This window comes from Agelaius tricolor, unplaced genomic scaffold (genome assembly GCF_023055355.1).
Source record: "Agelaius tricolor isolate 1412-34295 unplaced genomic scaffold, bAgeTri1.0.p SCAF_9, whole genome shotgun sequence".
NCBI lineage: Eukaryota > Metazoa > Chordata > Aves > Passeriformes > Icteridae > Agelaius > Agelaius tricolor.
This window is the reverse complement of record NW_027269269.1, coordinates 44,982,202-45,000,490: the sequence shown is the minus strand read 5'-3', so window position 1 is coordinate 45,000,490 and position 18,289 is coordinate 44,982,202. Positions and strand designations below refer to the sequence as shown.

At 40.1% G+C, this 18,289-nt stretch overlaps 1 protein-coding gene across 6 annotated transcripts in view; it reads right to left on the bottom strand.

The window, feature by feature from the left end:
* DCAF6 (DDB1 and CUL4 associated factor 6) overlaps positions 1-18,150 on the bottom strand; it is a 73,537-nt gene extending 55,387 nt beyond the window's left edge. For 3 of the 6 annotated variants that reach the window (XM_071433777.1, XM_071433778.1, XM_071433779.1), the window contains exons 1-2: positions 17,857-18,146; positions 1,864-1,925 (exon numbers count right to left, since the gene is read on the bottom strand). In XM_071433777.1, coding sequence (XP_071289878.1) covers positions 1,864-1,925; positions 17,857-17,950 — 156 coding nt within the window. In that variant the 5' untranslated portion in view covers positions 17,951-18,146. Of the gene's footprint in view, positions 1-1,863; positions 1,926-17,856 lie in introns of all 6 variants that reach the window. The other 3 variants (XM_071433775.1, XM_071433774.1, XM_071433780.1) reach the window with 3 other exon arrangements.
* Between the last annotated feature and the right edge of the window lie 139 nt (positions 18,151-18,289).

Below are 18,289 nucleotides of genomic sequence, written 5' to 3'. Positions count from 1 at the left end.
AATAAGTACAAGCATTGTAATTTCATTGATTTCTATGTCATAGATTTTTTTAAAAACAAATAGTAAGAAATTATACTGAGTGGTTGTTGGCCTTAAAATATTATTCCTTGCAAAAAACCACACAGTAAATGAGGTAGGAACTCCCAATAGCCCATTCCTTAAAGTTGGAGAGTTCTGAGCAAATTTAACTTCTAAAGACATTTTTTCAAACTGTAGTATTTTAATATTGTATTTAAATACTGAAGTATTTTAAATACCTGCAAATAATGCTGTAAGTTTACAATTTAAGTATTTTCCACCCACTGAAACAATTAGGCCATATGTAAAAGCATACTTTCAAAGCTAACACAATCACATCAAAATTGGTTTTCAAATAAATATCCATCAGGTAGATTAAAGCAACATCAACAGCCAACACCAAATCTGCAATTTCTATTACATGACACAGAGGCAGATAATTGAATAGAGATCAGTCGCTTAACATTTAACAAGTAGTGAAGAAATATTATTTTCCTATATTCTATTTTAATAGGAAAAAAAATACTTTTTTACAAGGAAATAAAGAAAAACATAAATAAAAAGCCCTAATCAACTTCAGCAAAATAAACTTGAAAAATTTAATCTTAAGTATTTGAGGAGATGATAAATTACTTAGGGAAGAAATTTGGAAGCAAAGTATCACTGTTACAATCTTGAATATGAAAATTAATAAATACACACAATATCATTGAATTGTTTGGGTTGGAAGAGACCTTACATCATCATTCTTGTAACATTCATTGGGAAAAAAAAAAAAGAGAAATGTATATATTTGTGTCATTACACCAACACCATCTGTACCAGAACATTAAACTTATAATGTAATCAGCACAGGAAAAGTAGCTCACATTTATACACAGCAATTCTAATCATGGCCTTTCTCAGACTTTCCAGGCTCACAAAAACACAGGCACATCCAAATCATACTTCTATCTCGAGAAGGCTGCATGCTAACAACATTTGCTCCTTAAAACTACTACTGTGTTAGTTTAAAATTATATTGCTCCTCAATTAATTAAAAGTCCGAGCAACTCAAGCTAAAATAATCATTATGTTTGTACAGTTTTGGAATTACACATTAAAGTACACAAGCTGCATGTATGTTTTCATTTTTTATAGAATACTTTCATTTTTCAGATATCTTGTACAACAAACACTTTAACAACCATGAATTTCTGCTCTAATCCTCAAAGGTAACATGACAGCCTCTTTGTCCAGAACCTAATTTAATTTGTCCAGAACCTAATTTAAATAAAGCTTTTACCTTTTTAGGTAAAAGCTTTATTTAAAAAAAGATATGCTTTAAAATATTTGGACCCCTTTCAAAAATCAATGTTAATATTTAAATAAGCCTTTCAGGAAGGCTTATTTTTGTTTTCATTGCCTATAAGTCAGCATGTAGCACTTGATGATTTGCTTTTTGAAATTGGAAAATAAATCACTCAAAACACTAATAAATTTTTAATTCAGCACAGTATAACAACAAAAACCCCCCCCCTTCATGTCAAGGTTTAAAATGAGTCCTAACAGAAAAGGTAGGAATGTGTTTAAATGGCAGGAGAGATTAATTCAATCAGTAATAGATACAACATTAAGATACAGGACTGGTGTTTTGTTTTGCTTCAATGGTAAAAGTGTCAGATATTCAAGAAGAAACAAATAGCAAGAGAATTCAGATGTAGATCTCAACAAGCAGAGTGGTCCTGCCCAGCTTTAATGTACAAATAAAAGATATTTCACTTTTTAAGTTGAGGGACTATTACCATGGCAACAAAATCACAATTTAACAATTTTTAACAAACAAAAAAGCAACAAGTGACTTACACATCCATCATGCACATTCAAGGTTGCTTCAAGTTTTAATCTTTGGATAAATTCTCTTCTCCCTGTGAAGAAAAATACCAATTACATAACTTTTAAAAACTGAAGTAGTTAAGAGCCTGCTAATGACCATTCACACGTAAAAACCTAAACGGTAAAGAACTAGAATATAAATTTAAATCTTGAAACAATTCATATGGTTCTCATTTTACAAATCCTAAGACAAGCATGACATTTGCTGGTTCTTCCACCACCTTTATTAAGAGTGCAGAAATGGCAAAATGAACGTTTCATAGGTTCACAGGCTGATGCTCCCTCTAAAACTAATAGCAAGAAAACAGAAATTAATCCTGTGGTTATTTGGTTCACTTAGCTGAGAGGGAACTATGATAACATAGTTCAAGCAGTACAACCCTTGCATTTGGAAAATTAACATTTCAGACCAGTAACATTCCGTTTCATTAAAATTATGTGAAAAGAAGAATAAAGGTGAAATCTATAAATGCATATGAAGACAAAGCCTCAGGAACTTTCATGTCCTTATACTCTGTGTACAAACTGATTTTACCACTGCACTCAAAAACATTACTGTACTAAACACGTGAAGAGGGAAAACCAAAGTATATTGACAAAAATGTGGTCTTTTCCTGAACTAAACGTTTCAACACATGGCTTCAACTGTCAGGTTATACTGAACCTAATATTCCCCAAAAAGCACTCTCAGAAAAGAAAAATACTGGTAAACCTTATACTTTTAACTTCAATCCCAAAAGCTTCTAAACTCAAGGACCACTACCTATTTTTTAATTCTGAAACTCTTTTTTGAAAGAGAGTGAGCACATCTCTCAGAACAAAATTCCAGACTATAGGCCTATGCCAGGCTGCACTGCTTCCAAATATGTAACTGTAAAATTCACTCAAAATGAACCTTAAAAACCTAGAATCAGGAAAAGAACAGCAAGAGAATCCACATCTGAAAAATGCTACATTTGTGAACTTGCTTTGGTTCAGCTCAAGGCAGAGCCATGTCAGAGCTCAGTGCTGTCTCTGGCAGTGTAGCACATATTTGGAAAAGTAGTTTCTCCTCTCTCCACTTGCCTCTTCTGAATGCTTTTTCTTTCCCCCATACACTCTCCAGCCCTGCAAAAGAACACCTGATATCCACACCTGGTCCCTCACAAGCACCTGTCTGGAAGCAGGCACTGAGCATCCCTGCCCCACTCCCTTCTCCAAGGCCAGGACACCCTTCCAGCAGCACCAACTCCTGCACCCCATCCAATGTTCATGCAGCCTTCCTTCCATCAAAAGGTCTGGGATAGATACCTCAGCTTTGCTGGAAGTAGAAGCCACCTCCAGAATTCAAAATTGCTCATAACACTGCTTAAATACCACATTAGATGAAGATCATACTTGGGCAAAATAATTTTTCTGTTTCAAGAGGAGGCACTTAGTGGGTGAAATGGTTATAAAGTGCTTGCACTTAAAGTGTGTCTGAGCCAGATTAAAAAAGCCAGACTTCCCTCATGCCCTATTTTATAAACACTGAACTTGTGACATCTCAGGTGCTACAATTTCTGTTAACCAGGAGTAACCATAATTAGAGAAAGGTTAAAATAATGACATCTTATGCACCCTGCTCTACTAGCAAGAATGAATGCATTCTTGGATTAGGAATACACATCTACCTAGTTCACTAGGCTTCCTTCACCACTTCCCCTGATCCATTTTTCCCCCTCCAAGGACACACTTCAACTGTAGATTCTTAATGGTTGGTTTATTGTACCTTTCTGTGAACTCCTATTAATTTTTCAAATTAAATGATTTCTCTGTTTTCAATGGAGATTCCTACTTTCAGGTTAATTTGATTTCTTCAATTGCTGGTAAGTAAATATGAATGCTGAGGAGGGAAATATCACCTGCTGCATGCTTGGGTATCATTTTGCATAACAGAAGCTTTAAAATTTGCTTCTGGGGTGCTCCTGTATTGCAAAATACAGAGCAGTAATGCACTACCTCCAATAGGATAACTTCATTAAGAATTGTATACTCCATAGACCAACACAAAAATACAGTGCTTGCCAGACCCATCACACTTTCATTGAAGAACAGAAAAAATCTGATAGCAGTGGATGATTGTTGGGCATTGCACCACATGCATAAAATACATGTGGAACAAGGTGATGTCTGCAGAACAACAGGCAGGTGCTTGCTGAGAATCTTCTGTACATACAAACACCAAAGATTATTCAAACTGATATTTAAAAACAAACAGAACAACAGATTTTTCTCCTTCCTGTATGCTCTGGTTTTAATCCAAATCACTTAAACCAGCAGGTAAGAAACAACAACTGTGTTCTAATCACATTTTCAGTTTCAATTTTTATTTCCTTCAGAAATCTGTTGACAAAATAAGATATGAACAGTTTGTTGCTGTTAGATTAGGATTTTTTTGGTTTTAATAAGAACACACTATCCATACTAGTTTTGGTAAACCTGAGATGTAGGCATAATGTGTCTCATATACTCAACACTTGGCCATTTAAAACACTTTTAAAAATTGTTAGGATTGCATATATGATTTGTTATATATGTGTTTAGTTATTAATCCTTTGATCATTTTTTTATCTATATATTTGAGAAAGGAATTAAATGCAAACAAAATTACAACTTAAATAGTTTCTATATTCCCTAAAGGAAAAAGGGGGCAAGGGAGAAAGCATTTAAAATGTTTTGTCTCCAAACCCCCTCTTACTTGATTAAGTACTAAAAGCAGTAAGACAACTGAATTGATTGTAGTTTATCTGACCATTCAAAACTAGAACCACCAGATCCTAAGTGGTGCTTTTACTCTTAAATAAAAACCTGAACTCCATGAATAAACTGATCTGAAGAAAATACTGCCTCTGCTTTTGCTGTTGTTAAAAGCTAAGCAAAGTCACTGAATCTGTGTTCCTTGTACTTCAGCAATGACTCCCACAGGTTCACTTCATTTTTGATAAAAAATGCTCAGCAGTAAGTATTAGAATTTGTCACTGGAATATTTTTGTCACTGATTCACTTTTATGACATTGAAAAAAAATTAAGAAGCAATACCTCTTGGTTTGTTTTGTTTCAGCATCTCCAGCTCTTATTGCTGGACTTCCTAGCAGTCAGATTCTCCATGTCAAGGGCTCTGCTCTCCCAAGTGACAAGAACCTTCACAATCCTTAATTCCCACTGACCTAATCCAAAGGCTGCCTGTTCCCTCCACCTTCCTACAAAGGCAGCTCTCCTGGCTCCCCTTTCAGCTACAATGATGGATGAAACAAAACCCCAAAAGTACTTTCCTCTTACAATATCAGCATGTTTAGGTTTTTCCCACCCCAATACTGAGAACAGGCTCTCAAGCCAGAAACTATTCCTTTTCCCCTTTAACTATCCCTAGAAAGGCAATAATTTAATTATGTCAAAGTGCTTCAATATATTGTTTCCTGTATTCAAATAAAGCCTAGGACATGGATCAAGTGATCTAGCTATCATCACCAAGATTATCTCACTGGACACATGGGACTTGTTCAAAACTGCTAAGGTGAATTTACGAACAAAAACACGATAAAGCAAAACAAAAAAATAAGCCCTGGTAAATTTCAAATGGCTGTGATGACCTCCCTGTGTTTACATAGCTGAAATTTGGAAAGCTGTCAAACTAATGCTCCACCCACCATTTTCACTAGTTATGCACCAAGTGAAGCCTCAAGGTTCAGCTATTCCCAGTACAATGATCAATAATATTCTCCGTTTTTAGCCATCCACCTATTCTCATCAAACATTATGCACTACTGAAGCCTCAAGGTACAGTGAAACTCTCAGTGCAGTGATCAATAATTTTTTTAGTTTATATTAAGCTGGAGACTTAGGGACCATTCTGTGTATGAAAGAAGCCCCACTTTGAGTCATTCATGATACAAATTTAAATATGAGAAAGTGGGTGAAAGAGAAGCTGCAACTGTTTCTTTGTAACTTTATTTCTTCAAAACACCCACTGTACACAAAGTGAAACCAAACGCTGCCTTGCAACTCCCACCTGGAGAATTACCCAACCTGGGTGTCTGGGCAGTGCCCTAATCTCACTTCAGGGAGCAAGCAATACCAAAATAAAACAGCATCCCTTGTACTCCCCACTCACAGTCCTTACAACACCATTTAGGTCACAATCCTCAGTTTAAGAATTGCTGATCAGGTGCTTCCTACGTGCCTGTTTTGGCATAGAGACACACACCTTTCTTTTGTAAATAACTGAGTCAAACCTGCTTCAGAACTGATGACAGCAGACAAGTTAGATGCTCTGAGCATGCAAAACGTTCATATATTTAAAACTGGACTCAAAAGCTTCCCCTTGAAGAAGTACAGATCATTTCATGATGAAGGTTTAGCTTTAAAGCACACTTGTGCTCCACAGAAATTTAACTAAACTTTGATCCAAAGCAGCACCAGCACAGTATAAGATGTTAAAAGACAACCCTTATTCAGTAATAGACCCCATTTATCAAATGAACACTCATTTATATCAAGCTGGCTCTTTGCAAGGCCAAGTCCCTCAGCGCTGGCTCGCTGTGACATTTGGAATGCCCTAGTTTAAAGCTGAAATGGAGCCAGCATCTGTTCCCAATGCAGAGCACATGTTATCCTGCACTCTGGGTGCATTTCAAAACTTCTCTTGGTTTTTCAGGGTACAATTTAGGCATTTCTGAAGTAACCCCATTTGTATATAGCTTATTTTGCTGGATTAACTACATCAAACTCTTCTGATCCACATTGAAACACAATTTTTCCAGCAACCAGAATTCTCCATATACCATAAAGCAAACAGGACTACACATAATAAGCACTGAATTAACTTCCATCAAGGTAAGTTAAAATTCATGAAGATTAATTACAACCTTAAAAATCACTTCTTAGCTATGTAGTCGAACACTGGCCCTATTTTATAGTCATTGTGACAAAGGCTCAAGCAATTTATCAAAGGAAGAGTGAACCAGCAGTACTGCCAGAAACCAAATCCATGGGTGTGACCTCCAATCCTTTGAACAAGGCTCTGTGTTATATTTCCTCAGTCTTCTGCACAACTGCAAAAATGCCAAAAAAATATAACTCTTGGTTCTGTCAATGTTTAAAAGACTACCTTTCAAGAGACTATGATCAACTATTTCATTATGGTTTAAGTTCAAAGCAGATAACTCAAATTACTCTTTGTTCTTAATGATACATCACAAAGCCCGAAAGAATGAACAATATGAAGAAAACACAAAAATATTTTTTATTGTCTACAAAGAGACTTCTTTGCCATTTTAATATGACAGAGTTTTGCTGCTAACCACCCAGCATCAAACAACTTGGTGCTAATCAAGTCTGTACTCAAGTCCTAAGATAGGCTCAAGTAATGAGCTTTGGGTATTAAGAAACACAAAACTTTCAGATATTATAACACCAAGACAGAAACTACAGAAGAGTGGACACTATGCCCTAAATTATAAATCAGCAACCTATAATATCTCATGGTGAGTATATTAATACAAAATCTGTTCTCAAAAAACTCATGAACAAGAACAAAAACAAACAAAGAAAAACAAAACAAAAACCAAACCAAACCAAACGAAAAACCCAAACAACCAAAAAAGAGATCTGCTGAAGTTTTGGGAAAAAAAAAGTTCAGCAATGTTATACACTTCAGGGTAATAAATAAGCATTTTGGAAAATACTTCTGTTTAGGTTTGCTTCTACAGAATCTGCAAAAATAGGTTACTGTAGGTAAGAGCATGAATAAGATGTGTTTGGTTAGTACCAATGGCTGTAATTAACTTTGAAACATGTTTTGGATACTGGAAGTATCCACCCCCAAATATAAGCCTCCACTGGGCTCCATAACTGGTAAGGTTACAAGCATTTGGGCTTTAAACCAATGTCTTTGATTTCTGTTTGATATTTACCATGGTTTATGCCTGAAAGATTTCATAAAATTCAGCAGCATTAATACAAAGTGTTTATGGTGGTCTCAGTGAAAAAAATGGACAAAAAAGGATAAAGTACAAGTACCTTTCTCAGAGAAGGCACATTATCTATGCTGTACTGACTGGTGCTAAGTGGATTTCATTCACAAGTACACCACATTCTGACAGATATCCTTACACTTCCCCTTGCACTGCCCATACTTATGTCTTCTGTACTGTTCTTGCCACAGACTGCAAGTGAGGTTTTGTGACAGGAGGAAAAATATGCCAGTTTTCATTTTTGATATTTATTCAATCCTTTAAAGTTGTCTGATGATCAAATACAAACTACTCACTGAGACAAAAGGCGCTTGAAATTCTTCTATTATGCCACAAATATTCCTAATTTCTATAGAGCAGAGGACAAAATTCACATGACAAAACTAAGAGAAGCTCTATCTATGTAAAAGATAACACATACCACCTTATTCCCCTCAACAGAAAACTATCTGGCATAGCTTAAGTGATTAACTGGATGTAGGATTAACTACATGCAAAAGATTTTGCTGTTTTCTCCACCAGCACTAAAATAGGACTCCCAAAGAAACTCCTTGAAATTCCAAAACAGATACGAACACAAAACCAATAGTTACCAGATCAAGAAAAATACACTTGTTCCCTGATTTCTTCTCCAAAGACAAGTCAAAGGAGGCTTCTGTTAACTGAAGGCAAAATAAATATTATACAGATTGTTGCAAGTTGGAGTAAACAGTATTACTGTAGGTTTCAACACGTCTTTGGAAATGTTTTCCTTTGACTTTTAAGAGTCTTCATCTGAAACTATGTGGGCAGCAATGTTGAATACTTTCTTATAAAAATGACATCAATGTAATAACCCAGCCAATCCTTAACACCACTTGAGCAAATACAGAGCAGGAACTCTGCTTTATGTTGTCAGATACTGCTGACCACTGTGACACCCAAGGTTCATTAGGAGCTCCATCTCCCAGCAGGAAAAGATGAGATCTAGGAAGCTGAAATGCAGTGCTGCTCCACCCCAGTCCAAAAGTTAAAATTGCTCCTAGCAGAACCAGGGTATCTCACTTCCAGGCACTCAGGCAAAATCAACACTGGAGCATGCAGAATGGCTAGGAGATGGAAAGAAAAAGTGGAATCTGCTTTTAAGAGAGCATTCCTAGAGGAATGGCCTCTTTCCTGCTGAGGAGGTGTGTGCCCCCAGTGTCACCAGTCCTGCCATCACCTTCCAGTGCCTGCTGCTTCTCCCACTCTGCCAGCAGGACTAACCCCAGCAATTCCAGACAAAGGCTCTGGGCAAAATTAAAGCCTACTATTTAAAGTTGTTTAAGCTAACTCAATACTCATCTTTAAACAGATTAAGAAGTGATTATACAGAAGCTTACTAGCATATCTATAGCCATGTCTTCTAGCAAAAAACACCCCAGGGCCTGCCTTTCCCTCAAGTGAAATTGAGAACTTGGACAGCGTGGAACTGAATTAAGGCATTTAACATTCTGCACACCTGCCTATTCAACATTCCATTTAATCCTGGGTAGTATAGGAATTGTACACTGCTGGGTTTGTTAGGGGGAACTCAGGAAATAGATATATATAATAGCATAACAGATATGGGTCAAAACCCCTTAAGATTACAAATGTAAACAACAGGAAACTGACCAGGATTAAAGACAGATTACATCAAAAATTGAGCTCAAGTGGAAAGCTGAGTCTTGATGGTAGATGACTGTTATCAGTGTACTGACATAGGTTAAATTATAGATGGGTATTTAAAAACAAATGGGGGCAGGGGGGGAGAAACCCTTTTAAACTCCCTTTGTTTAAAAATAAATGGGAAAAAAAAAACCTTTAAAAATTACATTGCCTGTTGCAGTAAACTATATGTATTCATCCTAGGCAACAAAACCCAACCTGTTTAACTACAGAGACTCTTTTTTTTTACTGAAGAGTTCTCAGTACATAAGTGTTTTTTAAATAAAACCAAATTAAAAAGGAACCAGATTTTTTCCTCATTTCCTAGAAAGGTAAATAACAGGAACAGACTACAATAACTCTAACAAAACAATGCAACTTAAATACAGAGGTGGGTTGGGTTTAACAGCTTAATTTTAACAGTTCTTTATTTTGGTGAAGTTTCAGCAGTTCAAAAAGTGTTGAACAAGCACTGATGGTTCAGAACACATGAAGTTCACAGGGAAGAGAAGGGACAGATTCTCATCTCGCCCATGATATCTGTTAGAGAACAGTCAGCATTAATGACACACTCAATCTTCCCAGAGAAAAGTGTGCAGATCCTTGAAGAACAAGAGGAGGAAAATATGGGGTTATTAAAATTCACTGATGTGACTCAGATTCCATCTCACGATATTCACATTCAATATTTAATGATTCACACACACTAGAGCACTTGGGACACATCTGAATCAGCAGCTCACTAAGCTCCAAAGACACAAAAAAGCCAAGACTTACACTCAAACAGTGAAAAATCCAGCTTTGTTCAAAGGCTGGTATAGTTTGTGTCTGAACTGATCCCTTTCCTTCGTGCCAGGACAGGACTGGTCTCAAGTGTCAACAGGTTCTTGATACATGATCAGTTTTATCCCACTAGACTATTCTGGGGACACTCAAGGATAGAAGATCAGGAATCACATGCAAAGTCACAAGAACTCACAGAGCTGCAGTGCAACATCTTGGAAGTGACTGAACACAGGCAGGTTTAATGGTCTGTCCTAATGCAGTTAATGGAAGCAATCCAACTGGAAGAAAGCTATGGGAGGAAAAAAATTTAAATAAATAAATAAAGGGGAGAGATCTAAAGGATCTCTCACATCACTGCCTCATCCTGAAATACAAATCCAGTACATGCTGTACACGACTTGTTTTTGCAGCGAGAGACAGCTTTCATGTATCAAAGCTCATTATTAGAAGATCAAGGTACAACTTAACTACGAAGCTGGCTGAAACACTCAGCATCAAGGCAGGCAGTTATTTACAAAGCAAACACATTTCCTGTACAGTCTTTAAAAGCACACAATGAAAATGCAATGAAATATTGCAATCAAAAATGAAAATATATTATAAGTGCACACAAATGTCTGCGGTCTCCAGCTGTCTGCAGAAGAACACTAAGGATCCAAAGGATATAAAGCAAATACATTTGCATCCTAAGACTGAGTATATTTCAAATATAATACATGCAAAGCCTTGGGACTACAACCCATTTACACACACTCCTACTACCTGGCAGCCATTAACACACATGATTAATGTTCTGTTAATCAGATATTACACATAAGGTTAATCCCTTAAAATCAAAAAGTACATCTTCATAGTTCTGTCCATTTGAAGAAATTATGACAAATCTGCAGACAACCAGAAAGGCCTCCTGAATTTCTGAAGGACAGAAAATCAACAGTCTGAAACAGTTATACCAATTTTTCATATATTTCTTCTGGCCAAATATAATGCCAGAAATCCACCTTCTGTTTTAATTCGTATGTCAAAATGCAACAGCAGCAAAGCAGTTGGTGGTTTAGAAAATTAAAACATCAAAACTCAGTAAATAGGTTCATTGATAAGTTCTGATCTAGGCAGTAGTATAAATTTTTTTTAAAAAAGAAAAAACAAAACCCAAAAAGCAGGTTTCTGCAAAGTAATCCCACCAAAGAACACCATAATGTGATCCATAATGCTCTACAGTTTTACACAAACTGGTGTTTGTACATAAAAAACCAGAAGCTGTGCTACTATGAATCCCCAGCATCCTAAAAACAGCCATTGGAAATCATTCTCTTATTTCAGGACAGAGTGACAGAAGGCCCTAAGTAATCCCAGACCCTGCATGTATGCATGTAATTTTTCCCTTTTATTTTTTAAAGAAAATACACAAAAATTATCATCAACACATTATCACTAAATGGAAGCAAAATGAGACAACACTGTGGAGAAAGAAGCAGTAACAAACCATATCAATTAAATCACAAAACACACAGGAAGATGAAACTGAAAAAGGTCAATTATATCAACCATGTGCAAAGATTTCTAAGACAACAGCAAAACAAGCTGTCAAATTTACCTAGATTAATGCTACATGGCTGTACCCCTTGCAGGTCCACGTGGCTCCTGTCCTCCACTCCCACAGCTCAGTTAGTCTGTGCTTGAAATAAGCCCAAAGATAACAGAAGGCTGATTAAACTGAAATTAAAGCTAAGTATTCAGCACTTAGGCCACAGAAATACTCATCTAACCTTAATCCTTCCTCCCAGCTCACATCTCTTTCTGGTTTTCTGATATGTACTAAATTATTACCAGCCAGCATTTTTTTATTTGTTGTTTTGTCCAGATGATTCTGTTACACTGTGCTTTTATTATCCTTTACCAACATTAAAGGCTTTAAAATGGGTGTCTTTATTATCTGAGCTGATTTACTTTGAAGTAGGAAAAAAAATCATTAATCCTGTATGCTAGGATCACCCTCATATCTTTCCCTACAAGCTGGTTTAGACATACATATAGTGCCTTTCTGCTCCTTGGTACCAATTTAAATGAGATAGTATCAGGGAATTCATTTCAGACACAGTCTCTTGATTAAACTCCCCCAAATTCAATTTGTTATCAACAGGTCTCGATGCCACATTGTTCTTTCAATAGCCCATCTGTAATTTTTTAAGGACTGTAGTCACTAAGCCTTGATTTTATTAACAAGGGGAAAAAAACTCCAAAGATAGCCAGTTTTAGGCAATACCTGATCACTGTCCTCTCTTGTGGATTTTTCAATTAAAAAGTTACATCCCTTTTCTGCAATACTCTTAGGCATCTTAAGCTTTTCTACACAACCAGTGAAGATCCAATGACTACATCAAATTTCCTGCCTTGCTAGTGTTTCCTGCCTCCTTCCAATATTAGACTGAGCATGTAAAAATTGTTCTACAGATGTGTTTTCCTCCAACTCATTCATTACACAGTGAACTTCAATTCTGCCTCTGCCTATTTCTATTATTCAGAAAACATTTCCAATGAAAAAAATCGGAGGAGTTCACTTATATCTTTCTAAACACTTCAGTAAGTCAAGTTTCACAAAGTGTTTGATGTGTAATAGAATATATCACTACAGAACTGTGCTCTCATAATCAGACCATCAGGTACATTTATAATGCTTCTTTTTCAAGCAGCAGTTAATCTGTTAGACTTGAAGAAAAAACAACATAAAACACCTCTACCAGAACTGGAGTTTAGCTGTGACAGATGAGTGGTTTTAACTCATGGTGGAAAAGAGAATTAATTCCAGAGGTTTAGGCCATGAAATATAACAGTGTACCAGAAAAAAACCTAAACATCAAAAGTATAATGCAAAGAATTTAAGAAGAAAGGCTGATTAAATACTCTGCCCATCTCCAAGTTGGCAAGAGCACCAGCTACAAAGCTGATCATGTTAAAGCTGCCTGACCCTTCTTACTCTGCGTTATTTTCAAAGACCAAGATACTACATGTTAAAATATAGCTGGAGCAAAAACTGGGAAAATAATGCCTTTCTTTTTTGTTGTTCTCCTCAGCATTCAAGTTTCCCTTCTGCTGGGTTTGGTTGGTTTGTTTGTCCGAGGAAAGCAAAACAGAGAATGAAAGTCTACAGTAGTTTAAAGAAGTATTTTAATTGCACTCTTACACTCTGAGCAATGTATTTTAGGAAATACCAAATGTTCAACAGCAACACCCAATTCTATGTTCATTCAACCAGCCACTACTAGTTTTATAGCCTGACATGAATGGAAGGCAGTCAGTATCCAAACTAATCAGTTATAACAGCTATTCTTGCCTGGTTTTCAACCCTACTTATGAGCAGGGCAATCAACTAACTTCAAAACTGTAATTAGCCCTGGGGTTACTGTGGTTCATCCCTACAAACAGGGAGATCTACTGAAACCTAAGTAGTTCAGCGAGTTCTCCCTATATACAAATATTCATGTATCTCTTTTTAGTAAGAACTGCTGAAGCTTTACAAAATTTTATCCCAATGAACCTAACTACTGGTTTCCTTACAGTGAGTCTTTTACACACTTCAAACTTTTCCCAAATCTTAAAAACCAGGATGATAAAAACTTAGTAAGATATGAAACAATCTTTTAAGAAGGGGGAGTGAAAGCTCACAGGAAAGCACCACAATGCTATCTCTGAGATATTTGCTAAGCTTAAAAGAAAAAGAAGGAATGAAGACTTCAGAAAATAGTATCTGCATGAAGATACCAGAGATTGGGGAGAGCTTTAAATTATTTTGATATTTGCTTCCATTGTATCAAGTACCACAGCTTCCAACAACCACTCTGAGCTAAAATACAGCATCAGTTCCTCTCCTTTTAAATTGAGAGACTTTCTCTGTATAGCCTGCTATGTCAGACAGCAAAAATAAACCAACGAAACAAAAAACCCAAAACAAACAAATAAAAATAAAAAGGAAGTCTTCATTCTTCCTGCTTAAACAGAGCCATTCTTGGCAGCAGGACCTTCACAGAAAAGCAAATAAACCCATCACATTAAATACTTCAGAGGAATTATGGATCCCTCTTTCTGCAAGAAACCCATGCTGCCATTTCTCTAGCCAAATCATTATATGCTATATTTAATGCACACAGAGGCCTTTACTGTGCAGGCACAGAGCACTTTACCTGCCACCAGAACAGGTTTGTTCACTGGTGGCTGAAACATTGCCACAATGATACAAAATTGCAAGGTTTGGAGATTCCTGTGAAAGTATCCTGAGTAATTACACTTGCCAGCTTCAGGGCAGAATTTAACTTGCACACGACAGTTTGCACCAATGTTTTCCAGGGTAAAAGCCCCACCATGTGCTACTGAAAGCAGTCTGAAACTCAGTTTCCATCTGTGATCCAGCAGCAGGGCTCCTCCCACCAGCAGGAAGATGCCTAAACTGCACTAAAGGGAGTTACTGACAGCCTCCCCCAGGCCCCTCTGGAGACCTCAAATACAAGAACTGTCTGAAATTGAGACTAATTAGCCTACAAATGCTGAAGGAAACAGAGCTAACAGATACATTGCTGAGACCCACATCTTCCCTCTGCCAGCACAGCAGGAGCTCTCACCAAAGGATAACACCTGAAGGACACATCCAGGGATGCACCCACGGCCCCATCTTCGTGAGCTGTTCCTCTGGAACTCCGTCCAGAACTGACTGCGCTTCAAAACTATTATTTAGAGAGCTTGCAAAATCAGACAGAGCTTTTACAAGGCAAAATAAATTCCAAAATAAATTCCAGGGGTGAGCTATCTGCATGGAAAGGTACATTACACAGATCCTTCCTGGAGCAGCTGTTTTCAGAAGCTGAGAGAGGCTATTTATAGAGTGCCACTTGATTGCCAGTCCACATGAAGCTAAAACACTGAGTAAATAGGAAACAGCAATTAGTTCTCAGATGTCTTACTTCAAAACATGGTCACTGTCGATATTTCTGATATTTTACACTGCAGCACAACACACAATCATCCCACTGAAGGGCTCATTAAGCAAGTACCATCCACACAGACACATCTTCCTCCCAACTGCATTGTTAGTCATGGACTTGCTATAATGCTTTTCCTTTGATTTGGTGGCTGAAAAGGTGCAGCAAGAAAAGATATATATAAACTACATAATTTTGTACCTGAATCCATAACTGTTTAGACACATTTACAAAGAAATTTTGCCCAAACAAAAACCAAAAGATGCAGATGGACAATGCTTCGAGTCTCCCACTACTCCTAAGTTACAATGAAATTCCTGTCCTCCATTTGTTCTGTCTGCCAGATTGTTGAAACTCTACTAAAAAAATATATATATAAATAGGAAGAAGCCTCACTTCCCACGCAGATCAGACCAGCAGTGACCAACAAGCAGTGGCACCCAGCTGCCCACTGCAGTCTTGACCAGTGGCCCAGAGAACAAAGCTCCTACACAGAGCTGCTGAACTCTGAAAGAGAAAAGACCCACACCTACACTGCCCTGCACACAAAAAGGCACAGCAACAGGCCTCTTCCCTGGGAAATCTGCACTTGAACAACCACACCTGAGTAGCAGCCCAATCAGTGGGTTTATTAAGGCCATAAATGCCACTTGGGGTAAAAGTGCAGTGGTTCCACAAGACAAGTACACCCTGTACCAACCCCCTGGTGAAAAGCAGGAGTCAGTAAGGACTGGGCATGTCTTGCCACCACCAGTGCAGATCTCAACATCAGTTCAGTGGGAAGCCTCTCCCAGCTCCTATTCTTTCGAGCCTCTCAAGCAACTGAACTTGTTTAGGTGAAAGGAAGAGCAGTAAATATGAGACCTTAGCCAAGGCACCAGAGTTCTGCTTTTAACTAAAGTTATATGCATTTTATTGGAGCAGCATCCAGAAAAGACGTCTCGGTAAATCTGGGAAGATGATTTCTACTGTTCAAATCTTAATACTTCAACTCTCAGAGACACAAGCACATAGAAGCAGAAGAAAAAAACTGACAAAGGTCTTCTTCAAAAAAAAGGCACTTCTTCAGAATCTGCACAGTACAGTCCTAAATTTAACATTGAGCTTTTTTGCTCCAGAGCAGACAAAACAAAAAAAAAAATCCAGTCAGAAGGATTGATCACTTAAAGTTAGAACAATCCTCATTTAAGGCTTGGCCAAGCACAGCTTGAGACATTACCAAAATCAAAAGCAGCTAGATCGTTAGGTCTCAACCTTTTTTTTATTTTAGGACTCAAAATTTCTTTCCAAGGGACTTGTGCACTGCACACACACCCCCCCCCCCCCTCTCTGTAAACGGTAGAAACCAACCAGCAATAACCTTGATTTCCTCGATTAACCTTTTCTGGATTACTGAGCGCTCAGGGACTCCAGACAGAAAACTCCTGAGTTAGGCTCGGTAATGCGATATCCCACCTTAAATTCCACCAGGAAAAAACCAAACGACAGACCATGACCACCGAGCGCAGCGGGGAAAGCCTGGGAGGCACAGATCGACACTCGTTTTACAACGCTGTAAATCAAGCTCCATCTCGAGTACTCGAGGTTTGCACTCCAAGGCAGGAATTGTTTTGCCACACGAGCACAAAAGATCGCGTTCCCGACCCACTGAGCCACCTACCCCGGAGAGAAACCCTCCCAAATCCACTACCATGGATCTCCACACCTCCGAAAACACGGGAATAAATGCCAGTGTTTAGAATATTTTTTTTCTGTAACGTTTTTTACAGAACCTACGCCACGACAGAGAATATCGATAGCTCCCTCACGCCACGGGGAAACCTCCCCGCGGCCTCGGGAACTAAAAGTGGCGCTGGCTTAAACTTGGAAAGTGAAAATTCCTGGCGAGGGCATGGAGGCGAGGGCAGCCCGGGGCTGCGGGGACCCCGCGGAGCACTTGGGGACACAAGGGCGGGCGGATCGGCCCGAACCGAGCGCGTTCCAGCGGCTCGGCTTCCCCCGAGCCCCGGGAACACCTCCCGGGCGCCGGGACAGCGGCCGCGCCATGATCCCGGAGGCGTCTACGTGCATTGTTCCCAGCCTCGGGCAGCTCAGCGCCGGTAAATCCGGACCCTGCCCGGCGCCGGGCACGGAACGCCGACACCGGAGCTATTTTGAGCCGCCGCCCAACTTCCCGGCTGGATCTCGGCGTGCAACAGTTCCTTCTGGGAAGCAAGGGCGGCGGGCGAGCGGAGCCGCGCACCGAGGGACCGGGGGGTCCTGGCGGGCCCCGGGCCACCCGGCAGAAGCACCCTAACCACCCGGCAGCTCGGAGGGATGGGGCCGCGGTGTCCCGGACCGCCCCTGAGGGCGCGGGGGGCCGGGAGTGGGTTTGGAGGAGGCGTCGCCGCCCCACACGGGGCACAGGAAACTTCGGAGCTGTGGGACAGCGCGGCCGAGCGGGGGAGCGGCGGCGCCTGGAAGGGGCTCCGGGCCCCCTCCCCGCTCGGTGGGGCGGCAAGGACAGCCGGAGCCCGTCCGCACCCCCCGCCCCCCGTGCTTACCGAGGTAGTGCCTGCGCAGCAATCCGGGCTCCTCCAGCCCCAGGGTCCGCTTGCGCACGTCCCAGAGCAGGTGTGGGCAGCGCCCGCGGGACATGGCCCCGCGCGGGCGGCAGCGGCGCGCGCCGAGCGGGGGGGGTGCGCCGGGACCGGCCGGGCGCGCGCGATCACCATGGGAACCGCCGAGCGGGCCCCCGCGCGCGCGCCCCGCGCCCGCCTCGCGCCGAGGCACCGACCGCGAGCCACAGGCGCGGCGGCTCCGGGACGCGCCCACCGAGCGCGTGGCCACGCCCACCCCGGCCGCGATGGGGGCCACGCCCACCGGGCGGAAGGGGGGCACGGGGGGCCCGAGATTAATGCGCGTCTCGCGCGAGCCGGTGACGTCGCCCGCCTCGACTGAGGGGAGGGCGCGTCGTGGGCGGCGGCGTCAGGGCGC